Below are 17,473 nucleotides of genomic sequence, written 5' to 3' on the forward strand. Positions count from 1 at the left end.
GGAGAATAATGTTATCTGATGTAGAGAGAATCGAGAGAGTTTTGAGTGTACAGGTGCAATCGTCGAGGTATATAAAATCGGAAGACAAGAGAGAATAGTATGAGAAATGAGTTGAAGTGGTGAAATAATGGACTTCGAACGGGCTAAGAATTCAAAAGGTTGAAAATGATTGAGTATAAGTTAATCGAGTATCGAGTATGATGTGGCTATGATCGAGTATACACGTGTCGATTGCTACAGATCGAGCAACCATGCATCCCGGTATCGAGTGACCATGCATCGAGGATCGTGTGACGAGCCACGAGGATCGTGTGATGGGTAATCGAGGATCGAGTTTCTTGGTAGGCCCAGGTGCGCAAGGTGCATTTCAGGGGCAAAGCAGTAAAATCACACGTGGATGATGTCAGCAAAAGACCACTTTCCATTACTTTTTCTATAGGTGACCATTTTTCATTTCGGCCTCCCAAATGATGCCATCCGTACCAAAAATCTCTCTAACATACTTTACACATTTCAAGATTTTGTCATCAAAATGTACTTAGTTATATGACTACTAGACTATCACGACTTCTTGATTAAGTATCACCTCTTTGTATGTGTTTGATAGAAAGTCATTTACGATTTTTCCGTCTTTAATCTCTCGTAGGTTTTGTTTTACATAAATGGGGTCGACTAGATTTTTATCCTATTGTTGTATTATGTACTGGTGTCTTAAAAATTTCCTTAAAATTTGTCTCCCCATACTGCTATTACGTTCCACTATGCAATTTTAGATGAAGAGCTTTGACTCTGAGCTGCCAAGTATAGATCTTTGTTTATTATTTACAGGCATTTTTGCCAACTTTTATAGCTTCAAAGCGAATTTTTTATATATGCTAACCTAAACTATTTGATACTTATATTCTCATTTTGTCTTATAGTTTTCTTGATGCAAATGAAGGTCACTATAACCCAAAAATTTCACTTGCTATGCCTAAAAGAAAAATGAAGAAAAGGGACCCAGGCCCACAATTTCATGAGTTTTTGTTATGCCTAAGAGCATAAAATTAACATGTACTAAACAATGTAGTTTCGACTCTCGTTGGATGATAGTTTTGATAGAAGTTTTAGAAATATAATTTTTGAAATTGTTCATATGGGGTTGACTATTGGAATTATGTTCCTTATATTCTTTTTAAAAATGTTTATATGGGGTTGTCCATACTCTTCTAGTTGTAAGTTTTATATTGACAGTATTGTAGAAGGTGATCTTTTGTCAAAGGTATTGGAGAAAATTTTTGTCGATAAGATTGAAAATGTGTTTGGTTATTTATCTGGTTTGATGGATATTTATCATATATTATATAGTATATCACATGTGATTGTTGGATCAAAATATAGAAACAATTTATAGGTAAGAATCCATATTAAAATTTAAAAAAAAAAAATACAAACATACTTGACAAGTTAAACTTTCAAGAAGTTTTGCACTTGACACTTTATTCTTGTCAAGAACATCTATATTCTTGAGATTTTTGAAGTATCAAATAAAGTATATCTTGACATATTTCACATATCAAATGAAACTGTTCTTGACTTTTTAATTTGTCAAAAACGCGAAAGCCAATATTCTTGACATTTCAAACACGTCAAGTCTTATTTTTCTTGACATTTTTTCCTAATCTGGAACATCTACATTCTTGACACGGATTCCTTGGCATTTTTAAAAACTTCTAGAATAGTGACACTTGACGTTGAAAAAACGTCCATAAACATTATTTTTGTAATAGTGCTCGTTTATGTGGCAGGAACTAGTGATCATTGTTGGATATTTTGGATGGATTCGAGAGCATGGCATAAAGGATCAGGTGGTGACATTCTTAGTGGTGTTGTGGCACATTTGGGGAGGCGTGTAATTGTGTTGTGTTTCAAGGGGATGATAGTACATTGACAAGTAAATTAGATCTAATAGAATTATTTTGTTGTATCCAGACAATATCAATCCAACCCATTTCATGAATAAAATGTGACCAATTAACCAACCAACAAAACTACTTGTTACAAATAACATCTTGTTGTTGCATCGAACATAGAAATGTTGACTAATCTGACTAACATTGAACTTAGTAAAATGAAATGGTTGAATAATTGAAAAATGAGATTATTCAAGAATATACATTGAATGCTAAGATTACACATTGAGTTTCTGGTAGTAGATCCATAATCAAAAAAGTATTTGTAATTGTTCTAGAAGAAATGAAACAAAAGATACGGTAGAGCTAGGACAGTTATTGTATGAGGTCTACCCAATGCTAGATGCAGAGACGCATAATAGATCGATATGAACATCATGAGTTGTCCCGTAATAAAACATGTTGTTGTTGATACTTTCTTCTCGGTTCCTTCTTCCATAACCCGAGCTCAAAGAAGGAAGAGATAAGAGGGCCCTATGGAGAATATAGTCAGAAATCCATAATAGAGTCTGACCACAACGATCGAATTGATTATCTTCATGCATAACGACCCTATTTGATTCGATCCAAATGCTCCTCTCAGAGTATTGGAGTGTGGCTAGTAAGGAGACACAAAGGAATGTGGGTTGGCGAGACTTGGTGACAAGGGAAGTGGTAGCTAACAACAAACGAGATGTGTGGGTTTGCTTCTCGGATGGGTGGATGGCTTTTTTTATGATGCTTCTTGGGATGCAAAGGAATGCAATGGCGGTTTTGGTTGGGTACTTCGAGATTATACAGGTGAGCTTATAGCAGTGGGTGGGAAGGTTGCTGGAGGTTTGTTTGATGTATTATTTGTTGAGGTTCAGGCGATTGCGGCCGGTTTAGATGTGATGAGCTCGACAATGCAGTGGCCTTTGGTGGTGAGTCAGATAATGTGATTGCGGTGTATTTATTAAACACTAAGGAAGAAGTGTTAACACCAATACAATCTGTGGTGGAGGAAATGCTGCTCTTGAGAAGTCAGCAAGATTTTCAGATTCGTCACATTTGTCAATCTCAAAACTTGGTAGTATAGCCCGTGGGTTGCAAATGGGGCGGAGGCTCATTGTTCAAAAAAACATTGACTTTTCATTTTAAATTTATTAAAATTTTTATGTTAGCATAAATTCTTTATACCTATATTGAATAGATAAACCCTAGAATCATTCATGTCAAATTGTCAAAAATAACATACCGAGTTCCATTGTAAAATTGATGATAGCTTCAAGATAATGATGGATGACTATGGTCTTCCTCAACCAAAATTCCGAATGCCCTTAGTGGGATCTCTCTCTTGATGGAATTCAAGAAAGATAGTGTTTTCTATTAAGTTCATACTAATCTAGGGTCTTAATTAATTAGATCACATGGCCCAATCTAATAAAATAATATAAATTATTAATCCACATACATAGCCCATACTTTAATTAAACATATTATTATTTAAATATGTCTAACATTTTAAATTTGAAAAAATAGAAGACTCGATTATAGATATCAAAGTGACATTAAAAAAAACAATTGAAAATCAAAAATAAAAAACCAATTTGTTATCAATGACCCTTTAATTTTTTTATATTTAATTTGTAACGATTTAATACTTTACATTTTTAAATTTGAAACAATTTACTTAGTACGTGAAAGTTTAGTCTATAACCATTTGTGAAAAGTGTTTTAAAGATTTAATGAAATTTTGCGCATATATATAAATTAATAAAAAGATTAGAAACTAAATGTGTTTATAAACTATAAAGACTAGTCATTATATAGAAAAAATCTCAAGTTCATTCTCTTTCTCCCACTAAATATTTCCCAAGAATGGCAATCAATATTTAATTTTGATGAGATTTTTAATTATAAGGCTCAAATTGTTACAAATTTTAAAGTATAGAGATTAAATTGTTATACATTAGAGTTTAATGACGAAATATTATTACAAATTTTGAAGTACGAGGACTGAACCGTTAAAAACTAAAATTCAAAGATTTCGGACAACCATTTTCTTTTAAGTTTTTGGTTTTTCTGTTTTGTGCTGTTAAAAAAACAAAAGCATATATATTTGGATCTAGTTAGATAATCATTTGATTTTTTTTTCATTGAATATTAAGCTTATAAACACTATTTCTACCTATTGATTTCTTTGTGTTGCTATCTACTTTTTAGGAAAATTTTTAAAGACTAAGCCAAATTTTAGAAAAAAAAATAAAAATATAAGTGATTTAAAAAAAATTGTAATCACTTTTTAAATTTCGCTCAGAATTCAAATGTTCGGTTAGAAATGATGAAAATCATGACAACAAATTTGTAAGTAAACAAATACTATTTTGAAAGACTAATAAAACCAGAATAAATTATCAAATAAGGACTAAATTTCTTCCAGGGCCAAAATTTAAAAAAAAAACAAAAACAAAAACAAAAAAAAAAAACATAATGGTTTAAACAAGCAATAAAATGTATTAATTAATTGCACAAATTGTATATAAATAAACTTGATGCCAAAGAAGTACCACCATTTGTAGAGAGTTCATACACATGATTATGATTGATCATATTCGAAATGTATTTTTTGTGCTCCAATTTTTTTTTCTTTTTTTAAGGAGTAGTCAATGTAAGATCATCAATTATATTAACAATTTTAAACTAGAATATTTCAATTAGTTCAAAATTCAAAATTTTAGTTTATACCTTTATTAATTCTAAGTTTTAAGTGATACAACCTCAAATTTTATCCATTAATTTTTACCTATATAATGATTGAGATCATTGTTGAAACCAAGATTCCAAAGTAATACATATTAAAATTTTTATATTATCATTATCATTAATAATTAATTGCAATTATCCATAAGAACTAAAAGGAAATCTGATGTATAAGTGGCGAGATTAAAAAACTCTCTTCTCCCAACTAATCATTTGGAAAGAAAAAAAAATTAAAGTTCAAATATTTAACCAATAAACTAAAGTTGTCTGATTTTAATAGCTTTTATAGAAACATATATTATAAACTAAGAGAGCTGTCTAAGTTTTATTGGTTGCTTGCAAGTTGAAGAAAAGAATTAACATTAAAATTATATAAGATAAGAGCAAATACACAAAAGCTATGGTGGACAGGGAAAAAAACATAGTATAAAATAATATCTTTGTTTGAACAATCATTAAAATTAACAGATGAATTTCAAAAAAAAAAATAATAATAATAATAATATGAATGGACATACCTTATCTTTTATCTCTCTCCCTCCCTTTTGCAATAAGATTGAAAAAATATTTAAGTGTATCTCGAGTATCACCTATTTTTGTGCATCCTATCAAATTGTCCAATTATAATTTGTCATGTGGTAAATTTTGCTTTTTCTTTCTTTTTTTTTTTTTTTTGAAATATTTTAATATTTTTTTATATGAATGGTGAAAAGAGATACACAAAGATGAATGATGCTCGAGATGCACCAATTATTATCCAAAAGATTGGATATTTTGAATATGTAATTGAAGGAAAAGAATTTATTAGGAAAAAAAAGGAAAAAAAAACAAATGATGATTAGTGAGAACATGTAATAAAGCATAAAGATGGGTATCAAAAACTTCAAATTATTTTAGTTTAGTGGGGTGAACACATTTTGTTTGGCCCTATTTTGGGGGATATTTAAAAAAAATAAATTAAAAAATAAAGAAAAGTAGTTGAAAAGTGGTCATATGAATTTAATTGAGAATTTGTAATATATCCAAATGAGTTTTGACTTTTAAAAAAAAAAATCATTATAAGTTGAGTAAAATTTAGTAAATACATTAAAAAATTATAAATAAACTTAATATATAACTAGTTAGATAACACCTTCTATGTGTAAAAAAAATAATGTATGTGGTGAACTCTTTATGATATCTCAAATTTTTTATGGATTTTTCTAAAAAGAAATATCAAGTTGATGGGTGTTTAGGTTCTATTGAGAACATATATTGTTTGAATTAGTTAGATAAAAGAAATATATTTTATTTAGCTGCAAAGTATATGCAACATGCTAGAAATGGAAAGTTTAATTACTTTATTTACCATATCTAAAAATATGGTTAAATTATGTTTAAAAAATTTGTCCTTTTAATTTTATCATTTGTTTTGAAATTATCACTATACTTTTAAAAATTGCAGTACTGTCCTTAAACTTTTATAAACATTTCAAAAATATTATTGAAGTAGAAATTCTTTAGAATTTTAGATGGAAATTGAGATACGAAATGGTGTGACAATGACCTAGAATGAAAATTTAAATCACTACATTGTTTTAGGTTATCGTCACACAGTTGCAAGTCTCGATTTTGTTCGAAATTATGAATGATTTCTATTCTAAGGGTAATTCAAAACATTTTTATGAAAATTGAGAGGTAATATTGCAACTTTTGAAAGTATATGTGTACTTTTTAAATAAGATTTAAATCCTATTTGGTCCCTAAACTTTAGAAGTAGTTCTATTTTGGTCCCTAAACTTTTAAAAATGTCTATTCTAGACCCTAAATTTTTTTTTTAAAAAAAATGCTTATTCTAGACCCTAAATAAGATTCAAAGTTTAATGACCAAAATAGAACTTAAACCTTTAAACAAATAGCAAAGTTCAAAGATATTTATTATAATTTAACAAAAAAAAAAAATATTTGTCAATTTAAATTCTTTACATTAGTAAGAGGCTCAAATCATCATACCTATATAAAAGAGAAAAAGGGTATTACAATATAACAAATTTTTGTGAATGAAGATTAGCATATTTTGATGGGGGGTGGTGTGAGAGGACTTAGTGGCAAAATAAAGCAAGAAATAGAAGAATGCCTCCAAGAAGGTAGGCAAGCCCATTGTCATGTCATTATCTTATTATTTATGTATATAAAAAAGCTCTCATCATCTCATGCTTTCATACCCATTTCCTTCTTTGTTTTATTAGTTCAATAAATAAATAAATAAATCTATATTTTCCTTTAGAACAATGTGTAAGTGGATCAAAACTAGAATCTTTCACAAAGAAGGACAAATGTTTGCAAATTTAGAGAGGGAGATTTGAAATGAAAAAACTTTAAAGTCTTTAATCTAAGATAACCTAATAGGAGAGCCAATTGCCCCCTCCCTCTTCTTTCTTTGCTAGCTTTGTCCCTATATGTGCAAAAGTAAACACACTATCATGTATATGGTTGAAACATTGCCATAAATAATAAAAATTAAATTACAAATTTGGCCCTTGAGCTTTTAAAGTTTATGTCTAAAGGTTCCTAGATTTGTAGTTTTGTTTATTACGTCATTCATTCAACTTTTAATTTTGTATCTAATATGTACCTAAACTTTTAATTTTACGTCTAAAGGATCATTTGGTATAAGATTTTAAAGATGTCCAGGAATTAAGTATACCTGAGAATATGATTGGTGGGAATCAAGGATGACTGTGTTTGGTCGTACATGAGAATGTTATCAAAATTGTATGGTAATAAATTAGTTTTGTATTTTATTTATAAAATTAATCATGGACACCTCTATGAAATTTTGACAAATTAATTGATAAACAATAAATTCAATTCAAAGTTTTTGAACAAACTTAATTATTTAAGTATCAAATAATAATATTAATTATAAATATTTGTAAAGTGATTAATTTATAATTAAAGTTACTTGATTATATAATTTGATGAATTTATATAAATATGATGTATTAATTAATAAAACAATCAAAATCAGTTTAAAAAATAAATATAAAATTTTATGATTAAAAAATAATGAATTATAACTAATCAATGATAAATTAATGATAATTAATTAACTACATATATAATTTATTAATGAATTAATCGTATTAATGCATCGTTTATTATATAATTAATTTATTTATTTATGAATCTAGAGTAGTTAAATTCAAATTTATATTTTAAATTTAATATTCATATATTAATTAATTTTAGTAATATAAAATAAAAGAATAAATTAATGTATTAAAAGGGAGAGAGTGTGGACATCAAGAAAACTCACACTTTTGAATGGTATAAGGAGTGCATGGGAGTAACTTATTCTCATGCCTAAAACTTCAAAACTTGTACCAAGCAAGCGAATGTATATTTCTTACTCATTCCCACCATTATTCTCATCCCAATTCCCTCAATCCAAACGCCATCTATAGTTTTGTGATACATTCAACACTTTTAAAAGTTAATTGGAATATTAAATACAAAATCCAATCGTATGGCTTATAGAATCCTAAACTTTTAACTTTATATTTGGTAGATCTATGAATTTTTTAATTTTTTTTTAAAATAAAAAATTATAGAATAAGTTTAGGACATATATTAGATGCAAATTTTAAATTTTAAAGACTTGTCGGACAAAAGTTAAAAATTTAAAGATTTATTAGACATGCAAACTGAATTTGTATTTAACCATAATTAAAAACTTATTTGAAATGGCATTTTAAGGGCCTAAACAAAATTATTAGAAAAAATAAAGTGTAAACCAATTTGATATAGATTTTATTAATTACCACCTACATCTTAAAAAGTTTATGGTTTAAATATCATTATGATCTTCATACTTTGAAGCTAATCCTTATACTTTCAATTAATTTTAAATTTAGTTACTTAAAAATCAATTTTCATCCAAATTGATTAAATAGTAATAATATTATTTATGCAAGATAATAAAATATATAAATATTTTTTTTAAAAAAAAATAGTGAAAATGCTATAGATAGCAAAACAAAAAATTACAAATCAACCATAAACAAGCATTGAGAACTAAATTGGGACAATTGAAAGTAAGGTGGGGTGTTTGGGCATTATTATAGCTAATCCATTATTTATAACCTACAATTTTCTATTGGATTTCTTTATTTATCTTTGTTACAGTGTTTAGTGTTACCTTGAACACATACTATTATAATAACGAGCTCAACGGTGGGAAGAGTTTGGTAAAGAAATTAAAGTGATATTTAAACTAAAATGTATATTATTTAGGTCCCTAAAGATGGAAGGTAGGTAGGTTGTGGGATGTTGGAAAGTAGAGGGATTATTGGGAAGCAATTAATGTGGATGAAAGGTTGCCACATCTAAGAAAGAAAACAAATAATAGTCCAAGGCTTAAAAAATAAAAGAAAGAGAGAGGGAGAGAGGCACATCCCAAAAAGAAAGCAAGAATCCAAAAGAGAAATAAAGAATAGAGGCACATGATTGAAAGTAGCATGAAAACAAAAACAACCACATGCTTCTCTTTCCCCTATTTCTATTTTCTAACATCACCACTAATCATTGCCTTGCATCAAAACAATTTTCTCTTCACACCCACACACCCAATTAGTGCTTCCCAACACATCCTATTTCTCCATTATAATAATCTCAACTCTACCCAACCCTCTTTTTTTTTTTTTTTTTTTTTCTTCTTCTTCTTCTTTTTTTTCAAAAAAATAAATAATATATCTTTTTTTTTAATTCTAATATACACAAACATAGGTGTAGCTCATACCCCACTTAAATTTTTCTCTTTCAATTTAGTCTCCATCATAATGTTAGGCCGGTTTTTTTTTTCATATACTTCTCAAACTAATACTTGAATTGCATCTATCTTTTTGCATTTCCTTCCCTTATAAAGAGACAAAATATATAAGATACATGTTTCTTTTTTTAAATAAAAATTTACCATACCACAACTTATGATTGAGTAATTAAGTGGGTGGTACGAAAATATGACGAATTTTATTATTTGAAAAGTTCCCATTTTGCTTTTTCATTGTGGGTGGAATGTTAACCTTGATTAATGATAAATTTACATAATGATTTGACATAAATACAAGGCAGAATGAAAAAAAAAAATAAATGTAAAAGTTATCTTTGAGAATACAAAAATACACCAACATTACATTATGACTAAAACATATTTAGCTTAAAAAAAGAATAAAATGGCTTAGTTATACCTAATTTGGTATATATAATTCCAGATTAGTTTCATTTTAGTTGATCATAAGGTTTAAATTTTTTTTAATTTAGTGTCCATAGTTTAATTAACCTTTATAAAATCATCTTTAAAATCGTGTTTTGCTTCACTTGAAAATTCATCCATTTCTAATTTTAAATTTCAAGTATAGTTGTCAAACCAAATATATCCCAATTGATATCCGAGTGTGCAACCACGAGGTTTATGGTTTGAATTCTTCTATCCTAAATTGTACTAAAAAAAACTTCAATTTATTATCACAATAGATAAAAATGTGTCACATATTCATATAATGAACCATAGCTATAAGTATATATTTGACTGGACAATAAAATAAATTAAAGAATCCAATGGATAATTTAATCATAAAATTAAATATGTATAAATATGATCCATATTAATGATTAAAGAAAGAAATAAAGAACAATTTTTTAAACAAAAGATGGAATTTGCCTGGCTTTGAAGACAAGACATGGAGACAAAGTGAGGTTGTGCATGTTTTTTGCTTGTAATAATAATTGTTGTTGTTTTTGTTGGCTTCTCTTCCCAACTATATTGTTTTTAAAACTTTATAGCAACCAACATTATATATTCTTCTCCCACCTAATTACTTGTTTTCTCTATGATATATTATCATTAATAATCTTCTCATTTATTTCTTTTTCTCAATTTTCTTAATCTTTAAGATTCATATGTTTGAACAAACCTACAAAATCGAATCGAATATAGATTGATTTAGAATTTCAAAGTCACCTTATAAAAAAATCTAATGAAAATGATAACTTTTCATTGATTAATTTGTATTAAGCTTTACCATGTTTGTTTGTTTGAATTTCTAATTTTTTTTAAACATCTTTTAAGTTGATGTAACGAGCTACACCAATTTTTGTCTAAAATCAAATAGAATCTAATTAAAGTCAATATAAATATAATTAGAGAGTAGAAAAAGGTTGATTAGCCATTTTTGTAGACTAATTAGTTAACTTAGTAGTATTGATGTTATTAAGAAATTGTGTCGCGAAATCTTTTTTTTTTATTTAATAACTTTTTTAATCCTTTTTTTTAATCCATATGAACATATTCTTGATATTTCAATATATAAATTTAAGTTTTATTCACAAAATAATATACTTCTTTCAGACAGAATTTTATTAGTTCATGAATATATTATATACTAAAATAAAGTTGTTTGCTTGTTGATTTGGTCAAAGATTAAGAAAAGCATTCAACAAATCACCACTTTCAAAGTCACAAAATATATATAGAGAAAAATAATTTTAAAATAAGTTTAAATTTAATTTATATTTTAGTTCTTTAATTAATTTTTAGATATATATATACTTATTATCGAGCATTCGAAGAATCGTGAGAAGCATTCCAATATTTTTCTTATTTTTCTTATTATAATTTAGGTTCATTACTATTAATTATTGATTGATGACGGAATAAATAAAGTTTTTAAAATTTGATACCCGACTTACTAACACATATGGTTTTAAATATTTGTTTAGTCATTATACAAGTCAAATAAACGATAAAAACAAACCTCAAGACAAACATTTTAAAATAATTTATTAAAATACAAGGACATAAAATGGTTTTTTATGCAAAATTTAAATATATTAAAATATAATATTCTAAAAGCTTACAAATAAAAATAAACATAAACATAAACATAAAAATAGGATTCAAGCCTTCAAAATAAAACAATAATGTTAACTTTAAGAAAGGGAATGTCTTTTATATATTGATATTTAATGCATTAATAGTGTTTCATATTTATTATTTATCTAATGAAGTAGAAATAAAATAATAGAAAGAAATATAACATCACATGGGTAGTAATGTATCTAATCTCTCAAAAAGAAAAAGTAAAACTCAAGAATCTCTCATATCATTTGATAAAGAGAGAGAAATTGAAACTAGCTATATAAAGAGAAAGGGAAATTGAAACTAGCCATATAGGGTACATTTATATACAATATGTTCAAAATAAAATAAAATAAAAATTAAATTATATATTGAAATGATCAGAAATAATTCTTCAAATATTTTCATAGGTCACAATTAGTACTTTTCAAAAAATTCGTTGAAATAGTTTTTCTCAATCCTTCCTAACTCATATTTACCTTGAGATTTGAATAAATAAAATAAAATTTTCATCTTATATTCAAATTACCAATTCTTTTAGATTTTCTCCGGGATGAAAACCATATTCTACGTAGTTCTTTCAAATTTTTGTTTCAACTTTAAAATAGATTTAACAATTATCCAAATTGATTTTTCAAATGGATATCGAGATGATTGGAGTGTGATTTTAAAATTTTAGGAAAGATTAAGTAAGATTTGGGAGATCTCAATCTTCGTCTTGGTTGAGATTGAATCGAGAAAGTCCAAAAAAATCAATAGTTTCGATATAAGATGAAAAAAGTTGATTTTTTATTCAAAGCTCCATGGTCAATTTTTTATTCAAATCTTCATGGTCAATCTTAGACGAGAAGACTACGAAAGTCTATTTCAAACTTTTTAATTTATTTCGGACAATTTCTCGTTATTTGAACTTTATTTAATTAGTGATACCGCATTTTATATATATATATATATATATAATTTTCTAAAGAAAGGTTAGAAATAGTGTTTTATTGAACCATATCTTTAGTAAATAAAGAATTGTATCTTTAATTCTAACAAGTCTCATCTTTTTATCATTGTTATTGTTATTTCTAGTTCGACAATTATAGGGGAAAGATTGAACCAACCATCTTTAAAATGGTTAAGTGTTTCTTATTTATCTAGCTATGCTCGGATTGACTTTTTTGTTAATTAAATGTTGACATGGAATATTAGTTACCATTGGAAAGAAGAAAAAACAAACTTATACATTCTCACATTTATTTTATCTAGTTAATATACTCCTTTAATGTTACATCGTTTAAAATGTATATTTTAAAATACATATACTCTCTCAACTTTTAAAATGTATATTTTAGTCTGTGAATTTTTTAAAAAATAAAAATAAAATAAGCATCTTGACTCTTATTATTTATTATGTTTATAACAAATTAATGGCATGCCTTCGATAATATGAGCAATGTATTAATTAGGTTTAGAAAACAAAAACAAATATGAAAAAGGAAAACAAAAAGGATTAGAGACTAATTAAGCAGTGACATAGATTGAAAAATAATATAGTTATAATTAAAATGATTCTTTTATATAAAAGTTGAAATAAAATATATGTTCTACAAAGTAATTCACCAAAATAGGGAAATTTTAAATTTTTATGGACCACTATAAACATTTATAAGGCTATATATTAAAATGGGACAAATTTGAAAGCAGAAAATAGATGGTCAAAAAATACTTTGCGACAATTTGGGACACCAACTAGAATTCGATGGAATGAGTTATTTTATAGCTTTCTCCATGTTTGGGGCGATAAATATAATAGTGGTCTATTCAACTATTTATAATCTACAATTAAGTATAATAAATACTATTTTTAAAAAAATTGTTATAGTATTTACTATTTACACTCATCCTGTATTTACTATTTTTTATCCAAACAAAAATAGTTTACACCCTAAACATAAACTATTATAACAAAAATTAAAATAATCTACACCCCAAATACTAAATATTATAACTGTTATAACCTTTCCACTATAATAATCACTATTCACTAACGGTAATAACCGACTCAACGCCCCAAACGTCCCCTTTGTATTCCATGCATCTCAATTTGTAACAATTTAAAAAAAATTTACTTTACAAATTTTTATATGTAAAAATTTAACCACTATTATATTTTAAAATTTGTAACGATTTAACTCATGTAGTGAAAGATTATTAAGATTTTTTAAAAAAAGAAAATTACAAATGTAAATTAACAAACTTATCAGAGGACTAAATGTGTATAAACTACAATGAAGCAAAGTTTTTACGAAATAAAAATTAACACTTAATATCAATAAATATTTCTAGTAGAGACTAAATGGTTATAAATTTAAAAGTATAAGAGTTAAAATGGTTACAAATTTGAAAATAAAATAACTAAATTGTTTCAAAATAAAGTTCATGGATTGAATTGCTATTTTTATAAACTATTGCACCAAAAACAAAGTTCTAGATTTAATTTTCAAGTTTTTGAAATTTATGCTTCCTTCTTCCTAATTTTTCGATTATAGTTTTCATCTTTGTTGAAGAAATACTTAAATTCCTATTTAAATTCTTAAAAAAAAAAAAAATTTGTTGTAAATTACGGTTATTGAAAACATTAATAGAAAGTAGAAAACAAAATATAGAAACTTATAAGCAAGAGTAATGTTTATAAACTTAATTTTTAAAAATCAAATAGTTTCCAATGAATTAGAAAACTGTGTCATTGATCAAGAAGTCAAATAGCTCAATAAGCTAAAACATATGTTCCCGACCAAGAAGTCAGATATTCGAATTTACATGAACATTAGGTTGAACTAAAAAAAGGGGGAAAAAAAAAGTTTAAATCATATTTTGGTCCCTAAACTTTTATTCTTATTTTATTTTGGTCTTTAAACTTTTAGAAGAGTCACATATTCGAATCTATACGAACTAAAAAAAGGAAAAAAAAAAGTTTAAATTTTATTTTGGTCCCTAAACTTTTATTCTTATTTTATTTTGGTCATTAAACTTTCAAAGTATTTATTCTAGTCCATAAACTTTTAAAGAATATCTATTTTGGCCCTGTTAACTCTTAAACATAGAGATGAGATAGCTTGTATTTTGGATAATTAGAGTGGCAAATAAGTTAGCTCTGCTAAAAAAATTCTAGAATTAGGTGCTAAAATAATTTTCTATAAATCTCAAAAGTCATTTTACATGTATATCGAACAAAATAAAGTATACAGACTAAAATGNCAAATTATGGAAGATGTATATAAATGGGAAGAAATGGGAAAGAAAAGAGAGAGGGAGGGAGAAGAGAAGCAATTAAACGTGTTTGAAGGACTCAGAACGCGTGATTTCCCGTGATTCTTTTAAACCCTCTCTTTCTCTCTCTCTAAAAATTCATATTTCAAACAAACTTCAATCTCTCTCCCAAATCCTTCACAACATTCTCCGTTTTCCAAGGTATATTCATCTCGTTCCTCTCTAAATTTGAAATGTTCTTTCCCTGTGTTCTTGATTCTTCTGGAGTTTGACAGGTTCATTCAATCGCTAGCTTGTGTAGTCTGGTGGTCGTTGTTCTTCGAAAGTTACTGATGTCTTTTTCTTCCTTTGTTTTGCAGAATTAATTGTGATGAATTTCTGTTGAGAATCCACGGAAATAGATAAGAGATTTGTAATTGAATCGGTTTCTTATATTTTTCATGGACGCGGAGGAGTCGAAGAACTCGAGAAGGTTATTGGAACAGCCGAATAACCGTCGGAAGATTGTTTCCGATGTTACTGCGGAAGGTAGAGAACAGAGGTGGAGAACTGAAGTCGAGCAACAGATCTACTCATCGAGGCTCGCGGAAGCGCTTCGTCGAGTCAGCCGGCGGCGGTCCTCGTCGTATGCGAGATCTCCGATTAACGGACGGCTAGTTCGCGAAACTGCAGATTGCGTACTCGCCGCTACAGCCAAGGGGAGGACTCGATGGAGTCGCGCGATTTTGGCGAGTCGATTCCGCCAGAGGCTCGCTAGACGTCGGAGGACGAAGAAACTGCTCGGCTGTAAACCGTCGCGCGTGGCGGAGGCGAAGAATGAGAAGATTAGGAAGTTGCCGGCGGTGCAGAGGAAGGTGAAAATTCTTGGCCGGTTGGTTCCTGGTTGCCGGAAACTCTCGTTCCCGAACCTTCTGGAAGAAGCGACCGATTACATATCGGCTTTAGAGATGCAGGTAAAAGCCATGGCGGCGCTGGCCGAACTCCTCGCCGGAACTCAAAGCAATTTGCTCGGAATCTCGAACGATTCTTGAGATTCATAATCGTTCCACAGACTCGAAAATCGGAATCGCCGCCGTGGTTTATTTTTGTTTTCCAATTGATTTTTTTTCCCGGCAGTTATATTTTTATTTGTTTTGTTGTTTCCATGTATCTTATTGTATATGTTAAATTATAAATTTAGATTCTAAATTTCCCTTTATTTTGATATTCGTTATGTTTTATCGCTTAAACTTTTCATCTCTCTATTACACAATTATGGTACAAATATTAAAATTTTATTTTAAATTATAAGTTTAGTCCTCGAAATTTTGAGGTAATCTATTTGTTGCTTAAACATTTTGTACCTAATAAGTTTTTTTTTCTTACATTTTAATTAGAGATGTCTATGGGACGGAGTCGAAAATAGTTTTCCCATCCTCATTTCTCAAAATTTTCCACCAACATGGAGTGGAGATTCTTCATAGAGAATTCACGTTGATCAATTTTTCTGTAGGAAACTTTCTCTGTTTATTTTTTTTTTTTTTTAAGAAAAATTAATTAATTTAAGTTATTGCTCTAAATTTTTTTTTAATTAAGTAGTTTAATTTCTCACTAAATTTTTGTATATTATTAGTTCCATGGATCAATTTGGATTTAAAGATAAATTATTCTAATTTTTTATTAAAAAAATAAATGGAGAAAGAATAAGAGGATTCAAACTATATATCTATTTTATGGATACTAACACATTCATATGCTAATGAGCTATATTCAATTTGATAAATATTTATGAGTAAGTTACATAATAGCGTTAAAACAAGGGGGGTTTTCAAAAATAAAAAATAAGAGAAATTATTTACACAAATAATAAAATTTTAATCTTTTTTTATAGAGACTGATAAAAGTCCGAAGTCTATCACTTATAAACGTTCACTTATAAATGCTGATAAAAGTCTATCAGTGTTTTTTTTATTACTTCTGCAAATAATTTGATATTTTTCTGTGAAAATTTTCCTGAAAATAAAATAGGTATTTATTAGAATCAGTATAGAAATTTCAATAATATAACTAAAATTGAGAAATTAAATATACATAAGTATAAAAATGGATGGACTAATTTCGTAGTTTAGTCTTTATATATTATTGTTTCGTCCTGTTGCACATATGAATATCTATTTAAAAACAATGTGATTACCAAATGTTTTTTTTTTTTTTTGCAAAACATAACAATAGTTTGAATGTTTAAAACATTTATTATATGTCAAAACGAATATAATTAAACTGAGATACAAGAATGTTATTAACCATAAGGTTTGTGGTTTGAAATTCGTACGTTTAAAATATTCATCAATATCAATTTTATAAGATTTTTAGAAGTAAACTAGAAAAGAAAAAGAACTTTTAATGACATAAAGAAACCAACTCTAAATTATTTATTAAAAAAAACTCATCTGCATAAACCCGATCAATCAAATTGAAAGATTATGGTACTGGTCAAATGACACACATTAAATTTTCTAGGGTCGATGAGGACAACTTTTGTTAAGTTTAACAATCGTAGAGGTGAAGGATCAAACTATCAATTTTTGGAATAGAAATGATATTTTATCCACCGACTATGCTTTAATTGGGCATCGTTTAGAATGGTTTTTGTTGGGAAAAATGG

The 17,473-nt window shown here is 27.4% G+C and overlaps 1 protein-coding gene and 1 pseudogene across 1 annotated transcript; one reads left to right on the forward strand and one right to left on the reverse strand.

Annotated features, from left to right (window-relative positions):
• Positions 1-1,907: 1,907 nt before the first annotated feature.
• LOC120079258 lies at positions 1,908-3,040 on the reverse strand (annotated as a pseudogene).
• An 11,790-nt stretch (positions 3,041-14,830) lies between these two features.
• On the forward strand, positions 14,831-16,056 carry LOC120080064 (transcription factor bHLH149). Its single transcript, XM_039034618.1, has 2 exons — positions 14,831-15,030; positions 15,189-16,056. Exon 2 carries the CDS (start codon positions 15,270-15,272, stop codon positions 15,858-15,860), a length of 591 nt encoding a protein of 196 aa, XP_038890546.1. The 5' UTR covers positions 14,831-15,030; positions 15,189-15,269; the 3' UTR covers positions 15,861-16,056.
• Positions 16,057-17,473: the final 1,417 nt, after the last annotated feature.

The sequence above is a fragment of the Benincasa hispida genome, chromosome 6, assembly GCF_009727055.1.
Source record: "Benincasa hispida cultivar B227 chromosome 6, ASM972705v1, whole genome shotgun sequence".
NCBI classification, from domain to species: Eukaryota; Viridiplantae; Streptophyta; class Magnoliopsida; order Cucurbitales; family Cucurbitaceae; genus Benincasa; species Benincasa hispida.

Coding starts and splice junctions, on each gene's coding strand:
- LOC120080064 (XM_039034618.1), top strand. CDS start 15,270: ATGGACGCGGAGGAGTCGAAGAACTCGAGAAGGTTATTGGAACAGCCG.